General features: G+C 46.8%; 11 protein-coding genes across 11 annotated transcripts; 6 read left to right on the top strand and 5 right to left on the bottom strand.

Moving 5' to 3' along the window:
* Positions 1-1460: 1460 nt before the first annotated feature.
* On the bottom strand, positions 1461-1981 carry N7471_001766 (uncharacterized protein; the record flags this gene model as incomplete). Its single annotated transcript, XM_057274487.1, has 2 exons — positions 1461-1825; positions 1876-1981. 2 exons carry the CDS (start codon positions 1979-1981, stop codon positions 1461-1463), a joined length of 471 nt encoding a protein of 156 aa, XP_057142666.1.
* A 608-nt stretch (positions 1982-2589) lies between these two features.
* N7471_001765 (SEC14 family lipid-binding protein) lies at positions 2590-3413 on the top strand (the record flags this gene model as incomplete). The annotated part of the gene is made up of 2 exons (XM_057274486.1): positions 2590-2973; positions 3060-3413. Coding segments are annotated over 2 exons (738 nt in total), but the record flags the coding sequence as incomplete, so codon positions are not given.
* Positions 3414-4045: 632 nt separating this feature from the next.
* Positions 4046-5446, bottom strand: N7471_001764 (SDR family NAD(P)-dependent oxidoreductase; the record flags this gene model as incomplete). Its single annotated transcript, XM_057274485.1, has 6 exons — positions 4046-4162; positions 4434-4702; positions 4767-4908; positions 4962-5040; positions 5092-5361; positions 5430-5446. 6 exons carry the CDS (start codon positions 5444-5446, stop codon positions 4046-4048), a joined length of 894 nt encoding a protein of 297 aa, XP_057142664.1.
* Positions 5447-6130: 684 nt separating this feature from the next.
* On the top strand, positions 6131-8056 carry N7471_001763 (Zn(II)2Cys6 transcription factor; the record flags this gene model as incomplete). Its single annotated transcript, XM_057274484.1, has 1 exon — positions 6131-8056. The coding sequence occupies one exon, from the start codon at positions 6131-6133 to the stop codon at positions 8054-8056; it is 1926 nt and encodes a 641-aa protein (XP_057142663.1).
* Positions 8057-8206: 150 nt separating this feature from the next.
* On the bottom strand, positions 8207-9873 carry N7471_001762 (putative acetylornithine aminotransferase; the record flags this gene model as incomplete). Its single annotated transcript, XM_057274483.1, has 5 exons — positions 8207-8876; positions 8938-9091; positions 9164-9427; positions 9506-9614; positions 9685-9873. The coding sequence occupies 5 exons, from the start codon at positions 9871-9873 to the stop codon at positions 8207-8209; spliced, it is 1386 nt and encodes a 461-aa protein (XP_057142662.1).
* A 562-nt stretch (positions 9874-10435) lies between these two features.
* Positions 10436-11200, top strand: N7471_001761 (SDR family NAD(P)-dependent oxidoreductase; the record flags this gene model as incomplete). Its single annotated transcript, XM_057274482.1, has 1 exon — positions 10436-11200. The coding sequence occupies one exon, from the start codon at positions 10436-10438 to the stop codon at positions 11198-11200; it is 765 nt and encodes a 254-aa protein (XP_057142661.1).
* A 1236-nt stretch (positions 11201-12436) lies between these two features.
* On the top strand, positions 12437-14029 carry N7471_001760 (uncharacterized protein; the record flags this gene model as incomplete). The annotated part of the gene is made up of 2 exons (XM_057274481.1): positions 12437-12734; positions 12789-14029. 2 exons carry the CDS (start codon positions 12437-12439, stop codon positions 14027-14029), a joined length of 1539 nt encoding a protein of 512 aa, XP_057142660.1.
* A 316-nt stretch (positions 14030-14345) lies between these two features.
* N7471_001759 (alpha/beta hydrolase) lies at positions 14346-15382 on the bottom strand (the record flags this gene model as incomplete). Its single annotated transcript, XM_057274480.1, has 3 exons — positions 14346-14595; positions 14661-14817; positions 14878-15382. 3 exons carry the CDS (start codon positions 15380-15382, stop codon positions 14346-14348), a joined length of 912 nt encoding a protein of 303 aa, XP_057142659.1.
* Positions 15383-16075: 693 nt separating this feature from the next.
* N7471_001758 (uncharacterized protein) lies at positions 16076-16471 on the top strand (the record flags this gene model as incomplete). Its single annotated transcript, XM_057274479.1, has 1 exon — positions 16076-16471. The coding sequence occupies one exon, from the start codon at positions 16076-16078 to the stop codon at positions 16469-16471; it is 396 nt and encodes a 131-aa protein (XP_057142658.1).
* A 1427-nt stretch (positions 16472-17898) lies between these two features.
* On the top strand, positions 17899-18298 carry N7471_001757 (uncharacterized protein; the record flags this gene model as incomplete). The annotated part of the gene is made up of 3 exons (XM_057274478.1): positions 17899-17911; positions 17972-18124; positions 18246-18298. The coding sequence occupies 3 exons, from the start codon at positions 17899-17901 to the stop codon at positions 18296-18298; spliced, it is 219 nt and encodes a 72-aa protein (XP_057142657.1).
* A 313-nt stretch (positions 18299-18611) lies between these two features.
* On the bottom strand, positions 18612-21308 carry N7471_001756 (uncharacterized protein; the record flags this gene model as incomplete). The annotated part of the gene is made up of 3 exons (XM_057274477.1): positions 18612-20745; positions 20810-21129; positions 21183-21308. 3 exons carry the CDS (start codon positions 21306-21308, stop codon positions 18612-18614), a joined length of 2580 nt encoding a protein of 859 aa, XP_057142656.1.
* Positions 21309-22654: the final 1346 nt, after the last annotated feature.

The raw sequence follows: 22654 nt of genomic DNA, 5'->3' as shown, positions 1-22654 counted from the left end.
CGGTAATCAGCCGCCCGCGTTGGGTTAATATGCCGTGAGCTGGGACGTGTCGAGATTGATCGACGCCCATTCCGACACTTGGCCTGTTTGTCCAGTGGAAAGTTTTCTGGGACACAGCCACTCCGTATTCATCCGGATCTAAGGCTTCATGGTCACGATTCGGAAAACTGATGGAACATGATAGTGGTTCAAGTTCACGGAGAATAAATTCCCTATCAGGCAACCTACACTGCCAGTTAAAAAAAACCACCGTCCCTCCCCGGTCCACCGCAGATCCTTGATTTTCTGCTATTACTAATAATATGTTCGCTTTTCAATTATATACATTAATAGTTAGTGTACTATCCGTTGGCCCTAATAACTACCTATTGTAGAGGGGGCTTATAAGAAATGGCGGTGTGAGTTAAGCTGAATACGTGTATTAAGTGCTAGAAGCAAGAGATTAGAAGAATAACCAACCTTTCTCCTACCAACTACCCCTTGCCTTCCTTCTCCTACCTTCCGCTATTCAAGAACCTGCCCTGGTTTTGAGACAGACATTACCCGCGTCTATGACAGCGCTCCCCACTACACTATATATACGAGGGCGTTATAGTATATGACAATCGTAAAATTAGAAATGAATTAAAATTCATACTCCTCTTTTCGTTATACTAGGATTTCGATATCGGTGTAGTTTGTAGATCTAAGAACGGACCTAGGGAGTAAGATCATTTGCTCCCTAATGTCACGATCTGCATGTTATCACATGCCAGAGATCGTTTGTTTGCTTTATTTCCTTTGTTCTTCGAGGTGCTACTATTCCTAATTGGGAAAGGGGTTTGTTTGCATTGTGGGATAGCTCTGCTATAAGATCCCTGGGATTCACCACTTGCTCTCTCTCCTTCTCCCCATCTTTGCTTTTCTAGTTTGAATGCACTCTTTCTTGTTGATTGACCTGGCACGTAACACCTAACTCCTAGTCCTGGTTAGATAGGGAGAATAACTATTCGATATTCTATAATTACTGAATTGGTATAGTATAGGATCTTAGGGGTAGGAGAGCGGTAAACTAATCGGGTGATAGACCCTGTTTGGGGGGTTGGGGGTGTAGCTTTTCGCACTGGCAGTTTACATACGAGAATGCGATTGAAAAAAGCATGGGAAATAAGGAATTATAGCATAATGTCAAGCAGTTAGGCATTGATAAATGTGCTGGCTGAATAGTGGAACAGGATTTCCTCGTCTTCAATATTTCTAAAATGATCCCTACAACGAAAAGACTAGGAAAAGCCCAGAGCGCGCTCGACAAATTGAATTCTCGATTCTTTACTGATAGAAATTCGGAAAATTATCTCATCACCCACAAAACCCCCATTCACACTGAATTCTATGGTAGACAGACTTCCGAGTTCCATGCAGTTGCTGAATCACCCGACCCTGGCTCCATTGCTATTCAATTTCCTTCAATATGATTTTTATCATGGCTCTGGGATAGGGAGGGTTGCAAAGTAGCTCATGGCTTTCTCGTTTGCTTCCCGACTCATTGGCTTCCCCTCCTCCGACATTTCGCTCAAGAGTTTGAAGTAGTTGATGTAGAACGCGGGTGTGTAGGTATTGAAGAACCTGGCTTCCATATCACCGGGATTGGAGAAGGTATGGGGGCTGCGGGTTGGGACCACGACATAATCGCCGGCGTGGGCGTCAACGTTAGCCTTGCCAGGGATGTGAAAGCGGACCATGCCTTGAGTGACAAGGAAGGTTTCATCGTGCATCTCGTGCCAATGCGGTGGTGGCCCTCGAGCGCCGGGAGGAATGATCAGCTCAGCTGAACTGATGCGCATGTCTTTTTCTTTTGTTAGATATGATGTAACGGAGTCGGATGTGCAAAATTACCCGTGTTTGATCCATCCTCCATAACACGCAGCTTCAAGTTTCCCAGGACTAGGACGTCCCCATTCTTTGCTGGAACGAAGCTAACCGGGCGGTCTGGTACTTCCATTGTGATATAGTTGTGTTAGATTCTGCTGGATTTGCTTAAATTTTTGGTCGGAGCCCCGGGACTAATATATATTTGCTTGAGGTGTCCGGACTCTACAACAATTCAAAGCGAACACTCCACTCTCTCGTAAATACCATCCACGAATTTGTTGGTGGCGCATTGGTTGTAAGCAAATGAGTGACGAACCCTTTGCTGATCATTCGGGTAAAGTGGTGATCGGGATTTGGGCCTTGCTTCCGGACGGTTGCCTTAAATCCGATATCGCGCGTAGCGTAAAGTTCCGGGGCGTTGAGTTATATCCGAGGAGTAGACTTTGCGATTCTGTATGTTGTACAACATATAGAACAAATTGATAGTAAGATGGAGATTTTTGTTGTCAAAACCCCACAGCGGAGTCCTTTCTATTTAATTTAAAGTACCTACCTTTCCTCTCTTCGCAGGCTCAATACTTTATCATATTCCCCCAACTCCGCTCACATTGTCATTCGAATTCAGTGTTATGACGAGTATTATGAGGAAACAAGAAAAATGGTTTGCCGCCCTTCTCACTTGGACTGGCCGAGACTTTTCCAAGCAACATTGAATCGCTAACAATAAATTGTGTTTAGTATCCTCAGTGGACCGGTCGACGGGACAAAAATGGTTGCGCTATCTATATATTCCCAATGCGGCACCTAACAATAAAGCGGTTGGATGCATACTTGAAGAATATATCATCCTGCCCAACATCGCGCGAACATATGGTGGACAAGCCCGACATTACCCCTCGGGATCTTCATTTCCACGCCCTATACGAGAACCTCCAACATTTTGTCTTTCCGTTCGTCTCACAACTAGCAAGACCAGATATGAGCATTCCTATCAGCGAATCCACACACATCGTGGATGTGAGCAGAGTGAGTATACGCCAATTCTGGAGTATCCGGAAATATCTCCAAGAGGCGAGTGCGACGGCCACAGCGCACTATCCAGAGACACTCGGTCGAGTTTTTGTACGTCTCCCAAACTAAAATGGATTGCAAGTAAGATCCTTTATCTGACATGATTTGTGGCTGACCATCGGCGCTCGTCAAGTTAGATCGTCGGTGCACCCGCCTTCTTCAAATCCATATGGGATATGATCAGTCAATGGTTCGACCCGGTCACTCGATCGAAAATCTTTCTTCTCTCTTCCTCTGATGATGAGTCGACTCTACGCTCTTTCATCGATCCACCTAATTTGCCGAAAGCTTACGGTGGCGAGTTGGACTGGCAATGGCAGGACTTGCCGAACTTGGATGGCCCCGCAAAAGAATTGATGGACAAATTGCATCAGGATACTGCTGAGGGACAGGTGTTTCCAAAAGGGTCTATAATCTTCGAGAGGGGCTGCATCAGGCTTCTGGGAACCATCGATGGGATGCCGAGACGCGATGGCTATTGTCCAAAATAGATCTGAAAAACCCTGGGTTTTCCGATCATGAAGTTTTACAATACATACATACTCTTTAGCTCCCAAAATAGACAATCAACATTGATTTGACGACAATTAAACAACTGCGTACTCAGACAGATCACTGCTTAGGATAGACATAACGTAAAATTAGTGTAGGATCAAATTGCAAATAAGATGCCGCATGCCTTACGATTTATTATCACTAGCATAAATCCCGTTCACACAATACGTATATCCAATGGGTCATTGCCTTTCAAATGCATGTGTGCGTTTCTTAGGCATTCCCTGTGCCGTAGCCTCCTGTGAGTTAAGGGCAGTGCCTCCCTTAACTCACAGGAGGCTACCCTCCCACCAATCGTCGGCGTCATCCACAGTGCCATGGTCCTCCGAGACACTTCAATACTCAAAATGACATTTGAGCAGCTGACCGACGTGCTCCGTCCCAAGATCCAAGGTGGCCTCCACTTGGACCGTCTGTTTGCCACGACGGACCTCGACTTCTTTGTTCTCGTGTTGTCTATCGACTGCGTCATCGGAAATCACGGCCAAGCTAACTACGCTGCCGCTAATATATTCCTGTGCGGGCTGCGTGCCGCGACGGTCAACGGTGGCGCCATCCTCGGCGCGGGCTACATGCAACGGGCGCTGGCACGAGGCGAGCTCGACGCCATCGTCCGCCGGTACAGCATGATGCGCATGTCGGATGGCGATTGGTGCCAGTCCATCTGCGAGGGCATCGACGCATGCTGTCTAGATAGCCCTGTCGGGCCCGAGCTGACCACGTCCATCGCTGATGTTACCTAGCCGTTTTGCTATTTTTTTGGTCCTATTTCATTACAATCGGAGCAATAGGGGAGGTGTAGGAGTGAAAAGAAAAACGTGCGTTGGTTGTTTTGTTGGGCCAATATAGTGGGGCGGAGTGGGAAGGAACATTTGACTAGTATCGGTATGTATGGACAATGGATACAATACCCTTTTTTTACTTTTCTATCACTGTGAAATGTACCCACCATCAACATTCAAGATGGCACCTGTAATCCAACTCGCACCATCACCACTCAGGAAAAGCACGGCTTTGCCAATATCCTCTGGCAAGCCCAAGCGTGGCCATGGAGTAGCACCGCGGATCTCTTTATTAAGTGTCTCATCCTCCATGGCAGAGCGAACCATGGCAGTTTCGATAAACCCAGGACAGACAGCATTGATGTGGATCTTATCAGGGGCGTAGTCAAGTGCTGCTTGACGAGTCAATCCCACAACTGCAGCTTTGCTGGCACAGTAAGAGGCTGAGATTTGGTTAGCAACTCATGATCGTTTCTGATTGTTCTCACGGAGAAGAGAACTCCATACGTTCCATTGAAAGCCCCACCAAGCCACCGATCGATGAGATGTTGACTATCCAACCTCGGTCTCCAGGGGGCAGAGGGTCCTGCTTCATCATCTGCGCAATGGCATACTTCATTCCAAGAAAGACACCACGGGAATTGACCCCCTGTAGAAGTAAGCTTCTCTGTCATATTTGAAGGAAATGTCCAGTTGCCCTACCATTGTCTTATCAAATGCATCAACTGACTCTTCTGCAACTCTGTGTTGCCCACAAAAGACTCCTGCATTGTTGACCATGCTTTGGGTATAATTTAGCAAGGGTCGCTGCAGGCAAAGTACTCAAACATACATATCCAGGCGACCATACGTGGTCACTGCTGCTTCGACGAGTGCCTCCATATCCTCTGCTGAACTGGCATCTGCCTTCTTGAAGGTGGCCTTTCCCGTCCTAGCGATTACCTCGTGCGTTGACACATTTTCTTTTTCATATCCACCAGCCCGCAAGTCGGGCGTGATGTCGCTGCACACAACACTCGCTCCTACTGAAGCCAGTGCCAAAGCAATTGCTCGGCCAAGGCCAGATGATGAGCCAGTGATGATGGCAACTCTGCCTTCGAGGCTATAACAAAGTTAGGGAACAGCTACGTCACTGGAGTATGCTCGGGGCTGGAGGAAATGCCCACTTACTTCAAGATACCCGACATTTTTAGCGTTATGATGCCGTTGTTTCTCTTCGTGTTGATTCTGCAACCTACAAGGAGTCGGAGATCGGTGTCAATTTTATAATAGATGTTTTGGTAGGACTATCTGGGGCGATATCGGACAGAAGTCATAGAACCACCACTCCTTCGTTAAGCAACATTGAGAGTGATAAATCACGACCAGGGAATGAACTGTAGGCTCCAAATCAGAATTAGGCAATTCAGAGCGAAGAGAGGCGATAGGTAACCGGGGTGGTCCACTCTCGGGTTCTACTGCCTTACCCACTTGAACTGTATCCATATCCGTCCTCCGAATTTGTCAGTTGATTTCATAAATGAGCATACTATGCATACCTCTTGAAAATTCCTTGCAAAAAAGTTGGATATGAGAACAAGTTCAATCTTCACATTCTGAGTTGTAATAATCGTCATCTTCCAAGTAACGTTAAGGGGAAGCTTTGCATTACGTAAATGTGCTGTTCCGAAGGTAACTAGCCGTCATCCAGAGATAATGAACGCCTGCGCGATAAGAGAAACCTTGAGTCAACCTATTTGCCCCTCGGGCCAGGCAACGAACTACCTTGCTTCCTAGAGACCAAAATGCTGCACTGGAAAGCTCCTTGTTGAGCTCGATGATCACGGGCCAAGTCTGAATCCGTAACCCCAACCCTTATCGACCCTAGCATCATGCCGGAGAATTGCGACGTGGGATTACGGACGCCCTCAAAAAAAGGAAATAAATCGTTCAACGGATGCTGGACCTGCCGACAACGAGGCATTCGATGCGATGAAAATAAACCACAGTGTTTCAAATGCATCAATGCCAACCGCGAATGCGAGGGTTTCGACGTCCGTCTCACCTGGCTTACTATCATGCCAGAACAGCTTTGTCGAAGACAAGCGGCATCACAATGGGGATCTAGAGAACTCTTTTCACGTAGAGACAACGATGGCGACGAGAATACCCCTAGTCAGCCCAAACGCCGCCACATCCCCTCGCGGACCATGTTCAACGTGAGCCTGCCGTCCTACAACGAGGTCGAGCTAGATATGGTTTTAAACGAAATCAAAGTGAACAGCGAACAACACGATCATGCACGTCCACTGCAGCGGGGTCCATTCGGGGTATTTCGGCTGGAGCCCCAGTCAACTGCAACCCCACATTCGAATTCCCCGTTATTTGCAACTGCCGTGCCAGCTGCTCCAACACCGGATGACCCCGGATACACCGGGGATGACGATTTCACCTTTACGCAGCCCCGGCCTGATGACGTTGGGGCTCTCCATGATACCCTATCCAGTGCCCCGGGCCATCTATCCCCGCTATCCAACCCATCTACTGGTCTAGTCAGCACAGATTACCTCACCCCCAGCCAGACATCAATATCCTTGCATTCTCCGCTTGCTGTCTCCACCCAGTCAGATGTCGACTCTTATCTCAAGCTGTGTGAACTACTCCATCACTGGAAACGATATCTTAGCCGGTTGATGATCCCGTTCGCAACGGAAAACCCTTATGTCACTATAATCACACCTATGATCGAGTCGACGAACCCGGACCGGATGAGTCCCGCGAGTAGTGCGGTCTTCTGGTCGGTTATTACTGCATCTGCATTCAGTAAAGCCCGAATGGTCCAGGACAGTGACGAATATACTAAGCTGGGAGAGGCTTACTATTCCAAGACATTGAATCTTCTCAGCATTTGCTTCTGTACACAAGAGGCTCATCAAGGCCTAGCGGTTCTCGCAGCGATCACCATAAGTAGCTTAATTGACGTGTTTCGTCCTTTGCCAGACTCCCGCGAAAGCTGGCAAATGCATCTGCACGCCGGAAGGTTGTGGATCAGGTCACAAGAGCTGGAATTACCGTCTCAAGATCCCAAGGCTTCCATATTAATTGAGCTAATTCTTTTACTGGAGGTCCTTGGCTTCTCGGGTAAAGGAAAAGCTACTCCTTCCGTGCATGACTCCTTTTTGTCGCTCAAATACAGCACAACCGACAGGTTCAGGCTCAAGGTCCCGGTGCTGCATGATTCATATCAGCTAGAACGCATGTTCGGGTTACCCCTTAATGTCTTTGAGTGTATAATTTGGACAAATATATTGGTCCAGAAAGGCACTCTGGCATCCCAAGAGGACATTGAAGCTCTTGGGTTCCAGATTACCTCTTCAAATCCTGAATTCTTCCATCACTACTCGTCAGATGCACCCGATGCGTACGCTCGGATGTGCGTTCGATATTTGTTTTATTATGCCTGTGAGATCTATTTTGAGAGACAAGTTCTGCACAACTCTGTTGCAGATGTGCAGTGGATCGTGACAGCTGCCTTTCCGTACATCCAAGGCATCCTCTCCCATGACCATGAATTGCAAGGGCCTTATCTTTCCTGGCCCATCTTCATCATAGCGGCTGAAGCTACGGACCCGGAAGTCTGCAAGACCACTATCGCCTTTTTTGATCTGGACTTGCCCAGGAAGATAGGAAACTACTCCGCGGCAAAGGAGGTATTACTAGAAGTCCAAAGACGACATAAAGAGTCGCATCCAGTAGATCCCTTTTTTCATTGGACCCAGGTCATGGATGAATTGGGCCTTGATATTCTTTTGGTTTGAATATGAATACAAGTACATGGATTGATCCGAAACGTACGCATCCAATTCTAGTAACAATGGAAAAGAACTAGCATATTGAGCAAAAAATCTCTACCTGTCCAAACATAATCTTCGACTAATCCCATCATAAGTGACAGAACTCGAAGAGGCTTACTCAGTTTCATGAACACCACCGGCAATCTCCTCATACTGCTCAATCTCCTCGGCAGTCTCTCGTAGGATCTCAAAGCCTCTCTGCAAATCCTCGTCAGGGATGGTCATGGCAATCGACATCCGAATACGCCCCTCCAACGGATATGTGAGCAACCCCTTGTGCATGGCCAAAGCAGCAAAGCGTCTTGCCGTAACAAGAGGGTTGTGATAATCCGACTTGAGCGTGATATTGAAATCTGCTCCGCGAGAGGTAACAAACTCAACGAATGCAAACTTCTGCACCCAGTCTTTGGTATATTCAAGAAATTGGTCTTGGATCTTCGCCGCCCGTGCTACCAGACCTTCTTCGTCGATGATTTTCAAGGCGGTTGTGGTACAGGCGATGGCCATGGGTGTTTGCGCGAAAGTACCTGCACACTGGTAGGGCTTGACGAGGGACATGGTTTCATTGTTGCCTAGGACGAAGGCAGCCGGATAGGCTCCTCCCGTGATGCTTTTGCCGATTGTGATCATATCCGGCTTGACGTCTTCGCCCAGCCATTCGGAGCATAGGAAGCGCCCTGTCTTGCCTGCGCCCATGCGGATTTCATCGGAGATGAAGAGGATGTTGTATTTCTTGCACAGAAGAGCAACTGCACGGGCGTATTGTTTGTCTTCCTCGAAGGTTCTTGTTTGAAAGTTAGCGAGACTGTATTGGCTTATCACGATGATAAAAGGTCAGCACCTACGGCAAATGGCCATGAATACACTCCATGATGATAGCAGCAACATTGCCATGGTGCTCTGTCAAACATTCTTCCATGTCCTCGATGTGGCCGTACCGCAGGATCGTCTTTTTGACCGGATGTACATTGGTGAGCTTGTCGTCAAAGACTCCATACGCTATAAGAATGGATCATTTGTTAGACCGCATGCTTGTTCGAAGGTTCTAATACTAATTCTCTCCAAACTTACCATCTCTTTCCACATCTGGGTTCATAATGGGCCAAATTCCGGATAATAGGCCATGGTAGTTGTCTCCGACGCCAAGAACGAGCATTTTGTCTGCTGAAATGCCCTTCACCTGTTGACCCCATTTCCGTGCAATCTTCACCGCGGTATCCGCTGCCTCTGATCCAGTGACGGCGGCGTTAATCTTGTCATATCCAAACCTACGGCACATCATTTCAGCAAATGTGGGCCAGCTGGCCACACGCAAGGAAGTGTTGACAATCGTAGCTTTTTGCAGAAAATATCACGCATGTCAGAAACTCGGCTCTTGATAAAATAATCCAGTTCGCGAACCGTGTTACTTACAAGTTTGAGCAGTTGAAGTAACAGTTTCAACTAATTTAGGATGGCACTGTCCCAGACTCCCGGCACTGAACATTGCAATGAAGTCAATGTATTGCTTCCCATCGATACTCTGGATTCAAACTCAATATAAGTATTTTATTCCAATGTGTCAAGGTAATGTTGACACTCCTTGAACCTACCCGAAGCGTTGACCCCTGCCCACCTGTAATGTACGCAGGGAGTGGTGTAAACCCACCAACAATATACTCGCTTTCTTTCTTCATCAACTCCACCACTTGCGGCGACAAAGCTGGAATGCTTTTCTTGGGAGACGCCGGGGAAACATCGTGCTTTTCGCTCACGGTAGATTCAACAACTGTTTGAGCCATAGTGACAATGCGAGATTGAAAGGTTGGAGGTAGTGGGAGAGGATATCTGTATTGAGAATATCTCTTTGCCTTTTGTTTCAATGAAGACAGAACAGCAGAGTTTCAATATATAGTTGATGAATTCGTTCCAGAATTTCTTTCCACCACAAGTGCCCCGTTTATTTTACCCGATGTCTACAGTTGATAAGAGCTATCGAGAGTAAATGTGGCAAAAGATTATAGGAACTAGATGATTCGGCTTGCCATTTGCGATTGAGGATGCAAGCTCGCTCTCAATTTCCCAACTTTCCACAAGTTGAGGTGAGTGGAGATCTTTTCGTCGCTTGGAACTGCCTCATCATGCAGCGCGGGGGATCATTGAATTACGTTAACGCGGAACATCACAGATAACCTTCAAGCTTTATCTGTCGAGGTATTTTGGTATCCAGGGAATAACAACCGATTTTCAGGTATATATCTGTGGTTTCAGAGACCATCATCTGCTTTGTCCCACATCAACCGACACTACAATTTGTTCATCATCGTAACTAAACTCCGTCATCTCTAATTTCCACAATTCAATATGTCCAAGAGTCTCGCTGGACGCAATGCCATTGTCACGGGCGGCTCGCGAGGCATCGGCAAAGGTATAGCTTTAGAGCTTGCCAAACGCGGCGCCAACGTCCTCATCACATACGAGAAGTCCGCCAAACACGCCGAGGATGTTTTGGCTGAGATCGAAAAGCTCGGAACAAAAGCAATCGCGCTCCAAGCAAGCTCTCAAAACATCGAATCACCCCGCAAGATCGTAGCGGCCCTTGTCGAAGCATGGGGCAAAGTTCACATCATAATCAACAACGCCGGGATCGGCGACGACATTTTCCTCGACGACTTGACCGAATCCGACTTCGATCGCCACATGACCATCAATGTCCGCATGCCCACGTTCCTTGTCAAGGCGGCGATGCCTTTCTTCGGCGACGCTCCCCGTGTCGTCAACATGTCCAGTATCATGGCGCGTGTGGGGAGCGCGCAGGCGACTGCCTACACTGCTTCCAAGGCAGCTTTGGAGGGTGTCACTAAAGTACTCGCCATTGAGCTGGGCCATAAGTATGGTGCTACGGTCAACTGCGTGAATCCCGGTCCGGTGGATACCGATATGTGGCAGCAGACAGACAAGGCGGTGCGCGATGAATGGGAGGCGAAGAAGGCTGTGGAAACTCCTGCAGCACCGCGGATTGGCACGGTGGAGGATATTGCGCTTATCGTGGCCTTTTTAAGTGAGGAGCAGAGCAGGTGGACGACTGGTAGCACGGTTTGTGCAAATGGGGGAATGGTGTGTGTATGATATGCGTCTCAGTTGGAGGTCTTAGTGTTATACCTTTTTACAATACAATTGGACTTATCTGTTGGAATTATACGATGAATTTACGGGGAAGCATGTATGTCAAGGCCAACGAGGTTGTTTAGGTCTGATCTCTCCTCAATGAAAGAGAGATCCTATTTAATGGAGATCATTTCTCCTGAACTATCCTCTATATAGTAGGTGCAATGCTGATCACTAGATTCATGCTTGGCGAGGCAGGCATTTCATGCCTGGAGATTCCTGGAGAAGCCATGAATCTCAACATTATCTATACATCGCGTTTCAAGTAACCGGTTGTTTTTATATTCCTGGTAGCGAAATGAACACATGTGGTTTCTCTCGGCTTGGTCCTAGCATGTGTTATTCTATATCTAACGTTATAATTTGTCTATAAAGCATTGAAGACTACACTGACTTCATTTTTTTAAAAATCTTCCGAGGGTTGACTTTGGTTGTATCTGGGGCCCCCAAGTCCTTCTGCTCCAGATGCTTAATTAGATTAAACTTGATGCAATCACAGTTCTCCCTTCCAGGGTATGTGGCATGATTTGCTCCAAATTGATAGCGATTAGCTGACACGATGAAAGATAGATAATGACCGGACAGCTCTAAAAGAACCGCTAGGATAAGAAGGTTTAACTCATTAACGACAGGGATTAATCAGAGGAGGAACGAAGTATGGATAATCACGTGATGAATCGGGGGGCGTTCTTCCCTTCGAAATGTATTCTTAACTCTTTCCCTTCTTCGTGCATCACGGAGAGGACTCCCATCAATAAGACTGCTGCGTTTCATCTATTTTCATCCTTGTAGACCAGGGCTTCCTTTTTCTAGGAGCTGTTACGCCTCGTGGGGTTCGAATCCGGAAATCGAGAGCTGGGAATTCGATTGGCGGCTGTCGTTGGTTGGTGGGATCAGGAGATCCACCCTCCGAAGCGCCGACCCGAAGAAACCCTACCGTCAAGTCTGGCCCTAGGCTGATAAGGCGGGCGTAATCATCGCTCCGAACTTCCATTTCTGATTCACAAATAAAGGTGGGGAAACTGTGGCTGGAACCTACCATGATAACAAACCGACAAACTACGGACTCGGAGACCATGATATGACTTATAAGATACAGGAAGGTCCTGAGCGGACGGTTCGCAATCGAGCAGCACTTCTAGAGCCTGCTGTGCCTATTCCCATTTGAACCCCCGATACCGACTACAGGGAATCAACATGGCAAGATCAATCAAAAAATCAGCCATTGAGTCCAGTACTCAAGCCAATCCCGACCTTGCAACGGATGTGGGGTTTGTGGAGGAGCTGCATCAACGACCCTTCAGCCTGTGGAGCACACTGGGACTAGCCTTTTCGGTCACTTGCACACCTCTATCCATCGGCTCTTACCTCTCCATCAGCGTGGGTGTCGGAGGAAGCCCTGTGTTCTTCTTTGGGTACATCTTCTCTGCGCTGATGAATCTCTGCATCTGCCTTTCTTTGGCCGAGATTTCGGCAGTATATCCCCATGCATCGGGTAAGTCGTGCATTCGATTGATTCTCTTGAGGGCGTGAGACTGATCCAACTCAGGTCAAATATACTGGACTGCAGTCTTGTGCCCGAAGAAGTTCGCACGACCATTGAGCTATCTCAGCGGTTGGCTAACTTCTGCTGGCTGGCTCTTCTGGTGTGCCGCATCGTGTCTCCTAACCTCACAACTCACCTGGGCTCTCGTCCAAGCCTGCGACTCAGCCATTGTGACCCAAGCCTGGCACTTCTACTTGCTTTTCATCGCGTGCGCTTCTATCGCATTGGTAATCAACATCCCACTATTTCGATGGTATCCGCATCTCTTGAAGACCATGATCTTCTACACCAACATAGGAGCTATCTTTATCTTCATCGCTATCCTTGTCCGAGCAACCCCCAAGCAAAGCGCCAGAGCGGTGTTTGTGGATATCATCAACCTGACGGGCTGGGATTCCAAGGGTGTGGTATTTTTCATTGGGCTTCTACCAGGTGTGACTGCGGTGAATGCATTCGATTCAGCAGCACATATGTCTGAGGAAATGCCTGAGCCCAAAAAGCAGGTTCCCAAAGTCATGGTAATCAGCGCTTTACTCAGCTTCGTCGCTGCTATCCCAATGGTCTTAGCGTATCTATTCTCAATTGTTGACCAAGAAGCTCTCTACACCCCAGTGGGTGGCCAGCCTATCATCCAGCTCTTTCTTGATTCAATGGCCTCGTTGCCATTAACCATAATATCGTCCCTACTGCTTATCGTCTCGATGACCATGTCTGCAGTCACCATCCTTACAACATTCAGCAGGATTTGGTGGTCTCTAGCAAGGGAAAATGGCACACCATTCCCTTGCTTGTTCTCAAAAATAAGTGGCGGGAATGAATTGCCCGTTCCTGCTATCCTGTTTGGTTTCTCTGCTACGGTCGCTCTCGGCGCGATCCAGCTCGGTTCAATAACTGCGATCAATGCAATCCTCGGTGCTGGCATTATTTGCATTATGTTGTCTTACGTTGTGCCCATTATCGCGTTCATCGGAGCCAGAAAGAACCTTCCCAAGAAGCGTTATTTCAACCTCGGGCGCTTTGGGGTGGTCTTGAATATCATTGCCATTGTGTGGACCATTTTCATCACAGTATGGCTTTTCTTCCCTCTTTATCTTCCTGTCACGGCTGTGACCATGAATTATGCAATTGCTGTCGTGGCTGGAGTTTGTGTTGTTAGCTTGATCAATTGGTTCGCTCATTCCCGAAAGTCGTACAGAGTGCCACAAGCGGTTTTGGAGACAGAAGATGCAACGGGTGGTGCCTGAGGGCTTTTGGTGACAAGTTTATGGTGGTGACTATTTATTTTATCGATTCGCGTTTGGGGGTCTTTCTTTACTCGATGCCTGCTCAAAGTATCCTTCGATAATTTTATGTAACAATAAATTCAGATCGCAGGCCTTTAACAAGAACTCAATTCTGGTATTCTTTTCTGTTTTCAGTATTTGCTGTTACGCCTTTATTTTACGCCATTCTATGAAAATAATCAATTTAAAGCAATGACTATGTACATCGGTCCGGTTGGAAACACTATATATGAATCCACAATGAGGTATTTTCAAGCTAAACTGATTACTGCTATGGTCAAATAAGGTGATCTTTCAGAAACTGTGCCTGGAATGCTGCATTCCGATCAAAGTTTGGACCAGAATACGCATCGAAGTGTCCGCCTGGAAGCATCTGAAGGGTCTTGGGCTCCAATGCGCGTGAAAAGGCTTCTAGAGCTAAATCAGTGGGCGAAAGAACGTCATTAACGGCCACTGTCATCAATAACGGTACTGGCGCAATGCGATGAATATGAGCCGATGGACAATACTCCCGGAGCGCTTCGACGCTGTAAATAGTCAGTATTTCTTCGGCTCCAATTCCCACGATAATGAAAAAACAAAGGGCATATACCTTTTCAGAGTAACTTGGTTTTGCCAATCGCACTTTCCAGCCCAGCTAGAAAAGAAATTATAGCTATCTGGCGTGGGTAACGCAGATGGATTCTGAGGATTGGAATCGATGACTGGCAACATTGCAGGAGGTTTCCCAGAAGCGCGATCCAATCGGTCTAGAAATTTGAGTGAGCTTCAAGTACACAGTCAATTCGGCATTGTTGTAAATTCCTTGCCTTTTTCAAAAAGTTCGTTCATGCCTCCCACAAAGTCCGGGCGAATCAGTCTCTGGAAATTACTATAGCCATCCACGCAAGGGACTTGGGACAACACGGCTTTAACCCGCTTGTCTGTAGCTCCCACCCAAAGCGCATGGCCGCCACTGAAGGAGCTGCCCCAAATGCCGATTTTGTCGGCTTGAACGTCTGGGCGAGATTGTGCATACGTGATTGCATCAGAGATATCGCTAGTCTGCTGGGAGGGGATGATCTCCAACCGCGGCTGTCCTTGCTTTGAGTTGCTCTCGCCAAAGCCTCGGTGGTCAAATACGAGACAACTCATTGATAAATTGGAGGTGAAGTACTCGGCAAATGTGTTTAGGTCCATCTCCTTCACGGCGGAAAAGCCGTGGCACATCACAAGACAGGGCGAGGGTGTAGATGGTGACGGGCATGGTTGAAAGAACCACCCGCGAATCGTGACGTTGTCAGATGTTTGGAATGAAACTTTTTCGGGTGCCATTTTGTGAGATTGTGGATTTTCTATTGTGGAAGATGAAGTCAAGCCATTGAAACAGAGGGAAGTAAAGCTTTTACCTCGAGAGGGTGTCTAGAATTACCAGAATTGATATTTGATCTAAATGCGTCTCTTTATTCGCAAGGGAAATGGTTGAGCGCTGACTCACGGTTATGTCGACCAGACAAAGTCTGGGGCGTATCTAGCATGCTATCTTACACACTCTCATACTCGTTAGAAACTTCCCAATCCGAAATTGTTTCGTCATGTAGATCCCTAATTTTGACCAATGATATGGAGACATTGGTCAACCATCCAAGACAAGAAGTTCTGAGCGAGTATCTTTCGTAGGCATTATCGGTGAGGATCTTGACAGAAGCTCACACTGTGACCGATGATAGTGTTCTTTGGAAAATCATCAGCTTTGTGTCCAACTCAGATAGACTGTAGATTGTCTAAGATCCTTGATGGTAGCCACGAACCTTAGGATAAGCCGAGCCTCTAATATAAGGCCCCAGTCCGATCCCACTTCAATATAATCAACTCTCAAGTTAGTTTTTCTAAGTTGAGTTACGCTCAATCACATCTTTACCTTGAACTTTGACTAGCCTGCTGCTCAAAACCAGTCTACCACACAAGTCCTGGTAAATGAACACCAATCCAAATCATGAGAAGTTCTAACTAACAACCCCAGCCAAAATGGACCAAGCAGCCTACGAGAATTACCTGACGCAAGTAAACCTGGGCAAGGTCCGTGACATCGCCGACCAATACTACGACGATTCTCTCGAGATTTCCTCCGGGGGTGTCACCTACAATAAGACGCAGGTTCTTCGTCTACTGGACGTCACCGCCGAACAGCTCGTGGAAACCTTTGAGTTGGTGAATTTCTACCAAGCCGAGGATGGCATCGCCGCCGAGGTCAAGACCACCTTTGTGGCTAAGAATGACGTAACCAAGGAGCCGTTTGAGAAATCTGGCTTTCCGGAGGCCTATATTGAGCTTAAGAAAGGGGAGAGCTTTGTCGCTCACAGTTTGTACACTTATAAAATCAAGTGTGGGAAGTTTGTATTTAGTCGGGGATTCGCAGCGTGAGAGAAGAGCCAAGTAGGCCTATTAGTAAGCGAGTTATTAGCGGTTAAACTTTTTACTAGTAGTAAAAGGTAACTAGTATAGTATGGCCCTCGGTAACCGTGATCTGCTGGCCCAGTTGCCCGTACTCCATCAAAATATCTCGAATTTTCAGTCGCCATTTTCTCGACTGCTAGAAGGCAGTGCATACTCCGAAGCAAATGGGGGGTATTCAACATAGTCTATTATAACTTGCCGAAATTTGAGACCGATCGGAGCTCACTATACCTCAGAAGTCTGGCGTCGAAGTTCACCTGGAGTCAGGCCTCCGACCCACTTTTCTCTTTTCCTCCCATACTGAAGGATTAACCCCAACCTAGAGTCTGCCAGACTTCCCCCCCCCGGTAGGATACAGAAAAATAAATGGGTTTCACATTGGTATTAAGAAGCATAGGAGATACAGTAAATGTCAAGGAAGCTAGGAAAAGTCCAACATTTGGTCTACGTTTTATGCCCTCATTCGGCATATAGACGCGTTGATGGCTGTACCAGCAAGGACCTAGACTTCCGCAAAGCCCACAAATGGACCCTCACCCCAGGCCCAAAGCCCAACCGGCACTGGGCTTTGGGCCCTACCTTCAAAACCCAACCTAACCCAATGGGCTCATAGGGCCCCCATTAAAGCCCATCTCGGCGCTGACAAATCGGCCTCTGTAATCGCTGTATTACGATCTTCTACCGGTCGTATAAAGTTCAAATTTAGAACCTAGGTTTATAGTAGCTATATAAGTATATTAATTTATTTCAAATAAAATCCGACCAGCGGAAGTCGAGATATTATAGAAAATATAAAAGTTAATATTTGATCTTGGATATATATTTAGGATTTATGCGGGAGTACCACCACTTTCTAGAGAACCTCTGTAATTTTTAGAATTTCTAAATCAACGCGTTTTTTCGCATTTTTAAACGTGATTTAGAGAAATAACTAGTAATCGATTCTAGATCATTTAAACTGATATAATATTACATTAGAGATAAGGCTTAGAAACGGGGGTAAAACGAAGGGTAATTAAAAGAAACCAAAAAAGGGGTTCAACTTTAGATTTCTCGGCATATTTGCATTGTTTGGGGCCCATTGGGCCCCATTAAAGCCCAGTGGGCTTTCACCTTAGGCCCAAAGCCCATCGGTGGGCCCGAGGCCGGGCCTAAAACCCAACCCATTTGCGGGTTGGGTTGGGTTGGGCTATGGGCTTTATGGGCCGGTGCGGAAGTCTACAAGGACCTGAGTTAATGCTTTCACAATACCTCCCTAATGTCTTCGGGATATATTCTAACGTACCTAGGCCAAATTCTCGACTTCCGGCAACCTGCGAAACCACCTAAAGACCCACCCCACTATCTCTCTCCCCCCTGCCGGTCGCGCTGGCCGGTACACCAATGCCGCGAAGATGAACATTGCTAGTATTCCTAGTGTATTATCTATTTCCAAATCATTTGCAGTTTATTAACAATATATTTTAGCTGGGTACCGCGCCAACTTCGGCCCCCCGGTCAAGCCCCGCATTCCCTTCACTGGCCGTGGCGATATCTCTATCAAAGAGGTTAAGAAATACCTGACTACCAAGTACGTTGTTTCGTTCCTTTGTGACCCCTGCGCCGTTAAGGAGGGTGCTAGTGAGTGCCTTATCTTAAATTCCTTTCTAACTCATTGCTAATATATTCAAAGTGCCCTGATACCTATTCACCTGCGCCTACCTCACTCGCTACTATGATGTGGCTGCTGACTTTGACATAGAGGACTATCCTAAGCTTAAGGATATCGCTACCGCTATTTCTGACACCGAGTGAGCTATCGGTGCTCTTTTACGAGACCTATGACAACGATATCGGCGTTTTTTATAGTACAGCTTTTATGGTAGTAGTGGTACTGAACCCCTTATGTAGCTGGTTTAATTCTAGTCAATTGATATTTTGGGTGACATGATGCGATGCTTCGTTTTAGAATAGGAAGTAGCCATGGGACAGACAATAAATGGCGCGATATGGAATACATCATGGTGAAATCAGATACCTGACATTTCAGGAACCTGAACAACCAACTTGAAACCTATGAAGACGTCTCAGGAATTTGCTAAGCTATCTGACTGTTTGTCCGTATAATTCACCATTCTATCCGTTCATCAATTCTCACCTGGGCTGTCAGCATATTTTTATCGCCGGCGTTCTTTCCAACCTCTAGGAGATAGACGCATTTCTCTGTAATCCATCTTCCATTCCAGTGAGCCAGGTCCCTCTTCTCGAGACTAAAGGTCACTTTCTGTGTTTCGCCCACCGCCAAAATGCGTGTCTTCTCAAACGATCTTAGCTCCCGGACCCCAGCACCATCGAGGATGGTTGAGTACAGCTGAACAATCTCCCGACCGGGTATATTTCCTGTATTGCTCACTTCTGCAATAAAGTCCCACCCCGAAGTAGTCTCCGATGTTTCAAGGCCGGAGATATCGAAGGTCGAGTATCCAAGACCATAGCCGAACCAGTATCTCGGTTTGACCCCTTGATGAAGATACCAGCGATATCCAACAAATGTCTCTTCAGCATAGACTACTTGTCCATCTATACCAGGCCATGTGTGCTTATTCTTGTGGAAGTGCAAGTCGGTGTATTTGAAAGGCCAGCTGATGGGCAGCCGACCTGAGGGGTTCACCCTACCAATGAGAACATCGCAGAGGGCGTTACCTGCCTCTTGACCACCATACCACGTCTGGACTATGGTATTTGCCTCAGGTTCCCAGCACATCTCCACGGGTGACCCTGACTGATTGACGATAACAATGTTTTCGGGATGGGCCACTGATCTGAGGAGAGACTGTGCAAGCTCATCTTGTGTCCCAGGGAGGGACATTGTGGTACGATCATGACCTTCGCCCTCCCATTCCTCATTCAACCCAAGGATAAGAATTGTGAAGTCGCTACCATCGGCAAGAACAACGGCGTCGGAAATCGGATTCTCGGGGAGCTGCTCGAGGAAACCAAATCGTACGCTAGGTTGAATGCCATAGACATGCATTGCCTCGGGTTTTTTGGGATCTGATTCTGTGGAGATCTTAGAAGACGACTCGATGCACACTTCGTATGCACGTCCAGCAGTCATATGAAGCTTCCCTTGCTTCTCAGTGCTACCAAAAGAATAGAATGTTTCCGCAGGACCGGACCAGTCATGATTATCGATGAGGAGGTGGTTGTTCACATAGAGTCGGGCATTTCCAACATTTGCTATGCCAAAAGTGTGCATTCCAGTAGTCTTTGGTGTGATGGTGGTTGAAAGACGAAAGGAATATGGATCTCCTTTCTCGTACACCACAGCGGGTGCGGTGTCAGAAAGATCAATGTTGGAAGAGTTGCGGTATTGAGTTTCTAAAATTGGCCCAGAAAAGTCTGTTGATGCAAAAAAGTCGAGGCGGAGCATGCCCTTTTGTTGCATTGTGTGCTCACAGTGCCCTGAGTACGATTTCTCAGTAGCCGCTAAAGGGAGATACCGATAGCTAAAGGCACCGGGGGTATGCTGTACATCAACCTTGATACCTAAGCTGGCTGTGACAGCGCTGAATGCCTCCATAGGATGCGTCTGATAGTGCGGATTCAGACTCGACGAGCCACCGCCACCTGGTGCCCCATGAAGAGAGTTGGGTCCGATAAATGCAACTCTCTTTCCACGGATTTTATCAGGAGAGAGTGGCAAAATGTTCTTCGAATTCTTCAAGAGAACTATGCCCTCGGCGGCTACTGATCGCAGTAGCTGTCGATCGAGGTCGGTGTATGAAGATGTCTCTGTTCTTTTGCGTGATTCCATGGCTTCATTTGCAGACAAGCCTAGTAAATTCTTTCCCGCTAACAGTTGCAGCACCCGAGAGCAGGAGGCATCAATTGCCTTTAATATCTCTTCGCTTGGTGCTCTCTGTAGCAGTGCAAGAAGACCAGCTCCCCGATGGGCAGCAGGCCCTGGCATTTCCAGGTCAAGTCCAGCCAGTAGACTCTCTGCTAGGGAATTTGTTCCTCCCCAATCACTCATGATTACACCATCGAAACCCCAATCGTTTCGAAGTGTTTCTGTGAGAAGTTTTCTATTCATGTCCATGTGAAGACCATTCACGCAATTATAAGCGGTCATGACGCAGGTCGGTGGACTTGACGACTTGACCGTCATTTCAAATGGACGCAGATATATCTCTCTCAAGGCTCGCTCTGTGACATTTGCATTGACATTGAACCGTTCGTCTTCTTGTTCGTTGGCCACACTAGGATATTCCGCAGGTCAGTGGGTAGTTATAGGACTTCATAGTTAAAGGAAGCACGTCTCACAAATGCTTCACAGTTGCGCCAACTTCTCCCGATTCCTGAACGCCGCGAATATATTCGATTGCCAGCTTACCACTGAGCAAAGGATCTTCACTGAATGATTCAAAGTTTCTTCCACCCAGTGGGTTGCGAGCGCAGCAAATCGTAGGCGCTAGCAGCACTTGGGCAGCTTTTGTCTTTGCCTCTTCGCATAGCAATCTGCCAATTGCCCTCACAGCATTGGTAGACCATGTTGCGGCTTGAGCAACAGGGGCTGGAAGAAAGGCCGATGTTGGACCATCGACAGTAGACTTGCCCCTTGCCCCGGAAGGGCCATCTGTCATCTTCGGACTGGACTTAGAAATGAAATATCGCAAATACTACGTTGCTGGCTTACCTTGAGTGATCCTATCCCTAGTCTTGCCACTTCTTGGGTCTGCCACCCATCAACACCTGCTAGTAGGCTCACCTTCTCCTCTGGCGAAAGCTGTGATAGCAAAAAATTGATATCGTGGGCTGTCATGGTTGACTTCTCGGGTCTGAATTGAAAAATTCAGGACAGTGTTCAAAGAGTACCACCACTGGTATGAGACAGACATCAATGGGCGGGGTAGGCAAAATATATACTAAATTTCTTGAGCTTTTATAATGTCCTTAGTAAATTTTATGATCGAACTTGCAAAGGGCAAGCCAGGGATCAGGCCCTACCACATTGACTTCGTGATATGGAGCCAGCCAAGGAGGAGTACCACATCTGAAAAGCATCGCCCGCACTTATCCCATATTCCCTCTCTCGTTGCATACAGTAGTTAGGGAGACAGGCAGAGATCAAGCTTGTGATTCCATCGTTATCACTTGTTTCGTTCTTTAAAACACACAGTGATTCCTGAGATAAGGTGGAGACCTACCTTGTGGCTGGCTCGCTATCAATTGCTTTATGGGTCGTTCAGCTTTCTTATTGGCCGCTATCTAGACCCGTGTATAGGAGTAGGCTCTGTTTTAGTGCTAAAACCACTGTAGCGTCCTTGGCTATAGGTTTACTTTCTTATCTTACCGCTTTCTGATTAGGTCTAGCGCTATCGCACGTGGTGATTTTTATAAATTCTGGTTCTAGAACCTCACTAATATATCCGGAATAAAGTTATAGCCGATAAGCTTAACCTTACTAGTATAGGATTTAATTCCTACCGGCTAGATAGTCTCTCTATAGTAAACTTAAGAATATATCCTTCCGATAGTAAGTATTAACTTCTTATATCTAAGGATTAGCCGACCTAAGCCCCCCGCTTTATCGGATCTAACTTTATATTAGAAGACCTCCTAAGGACTATTAATTTCTATATAGAAGTCTTAAATTATATTTTATAATTATAATCCTATATATAAAGAGATTATTTACTTCCTTAGGCTACCTTTTATAGCTATAGTTAACTATTAGTATTAGTTAAGATTCGCTTGATTAAGGTACGTTTAAAGTTCGTAATAACGTCCTTTATAAGGCGTTCTAGAAGCATTTACCGTATATATTTAAGATAATTATAGGTAAGTTCAGCCTCGATAAAGCTATGCCCCTTTTCCGGCCAGTCCCACTGGGCTGGATATAGGAGCTTGCGGTTCTATCGCTATCACTTGTCTCGTTCGTAGAATACACAGTAACTCCTAAGATAAGGTGGGGACCTAACTTGTGGCTTGCTCGCTATCAATTGCTTTATTGGGTCGTTCGGCTTTTTAATTGGCGCTGGCTGGGTCGGTGCATAGTGGTAGACTTTCTATAGTGCTACAACCTTCACATCCGCGGAGACTCGCTGGTGATTGCCAGATGCGTTGCCAGAATATTTACCGCTTGGGTGATAAGAAGTTCTGTAACTC

The sequence above is a fragment of the Penicillium samsonianum genome (genome assembly GCF_028829775.1).
Source record: "Penicillium samsonianum strain IBT 33392 chromosome Unknown utg000001l_segment0_segment0, whole genome shotgun sequence".
Classification (NCBI taxonomy): Eukaryota; Fungi; Ascomycota; class Eurotiomycetes; order Eurotiales; family Aspergillaceae; genus Penicillium; species Penicillium samsonianum.
This window is presented reverse-complemented; position numbering and strand designations above follow the sequence as displayed.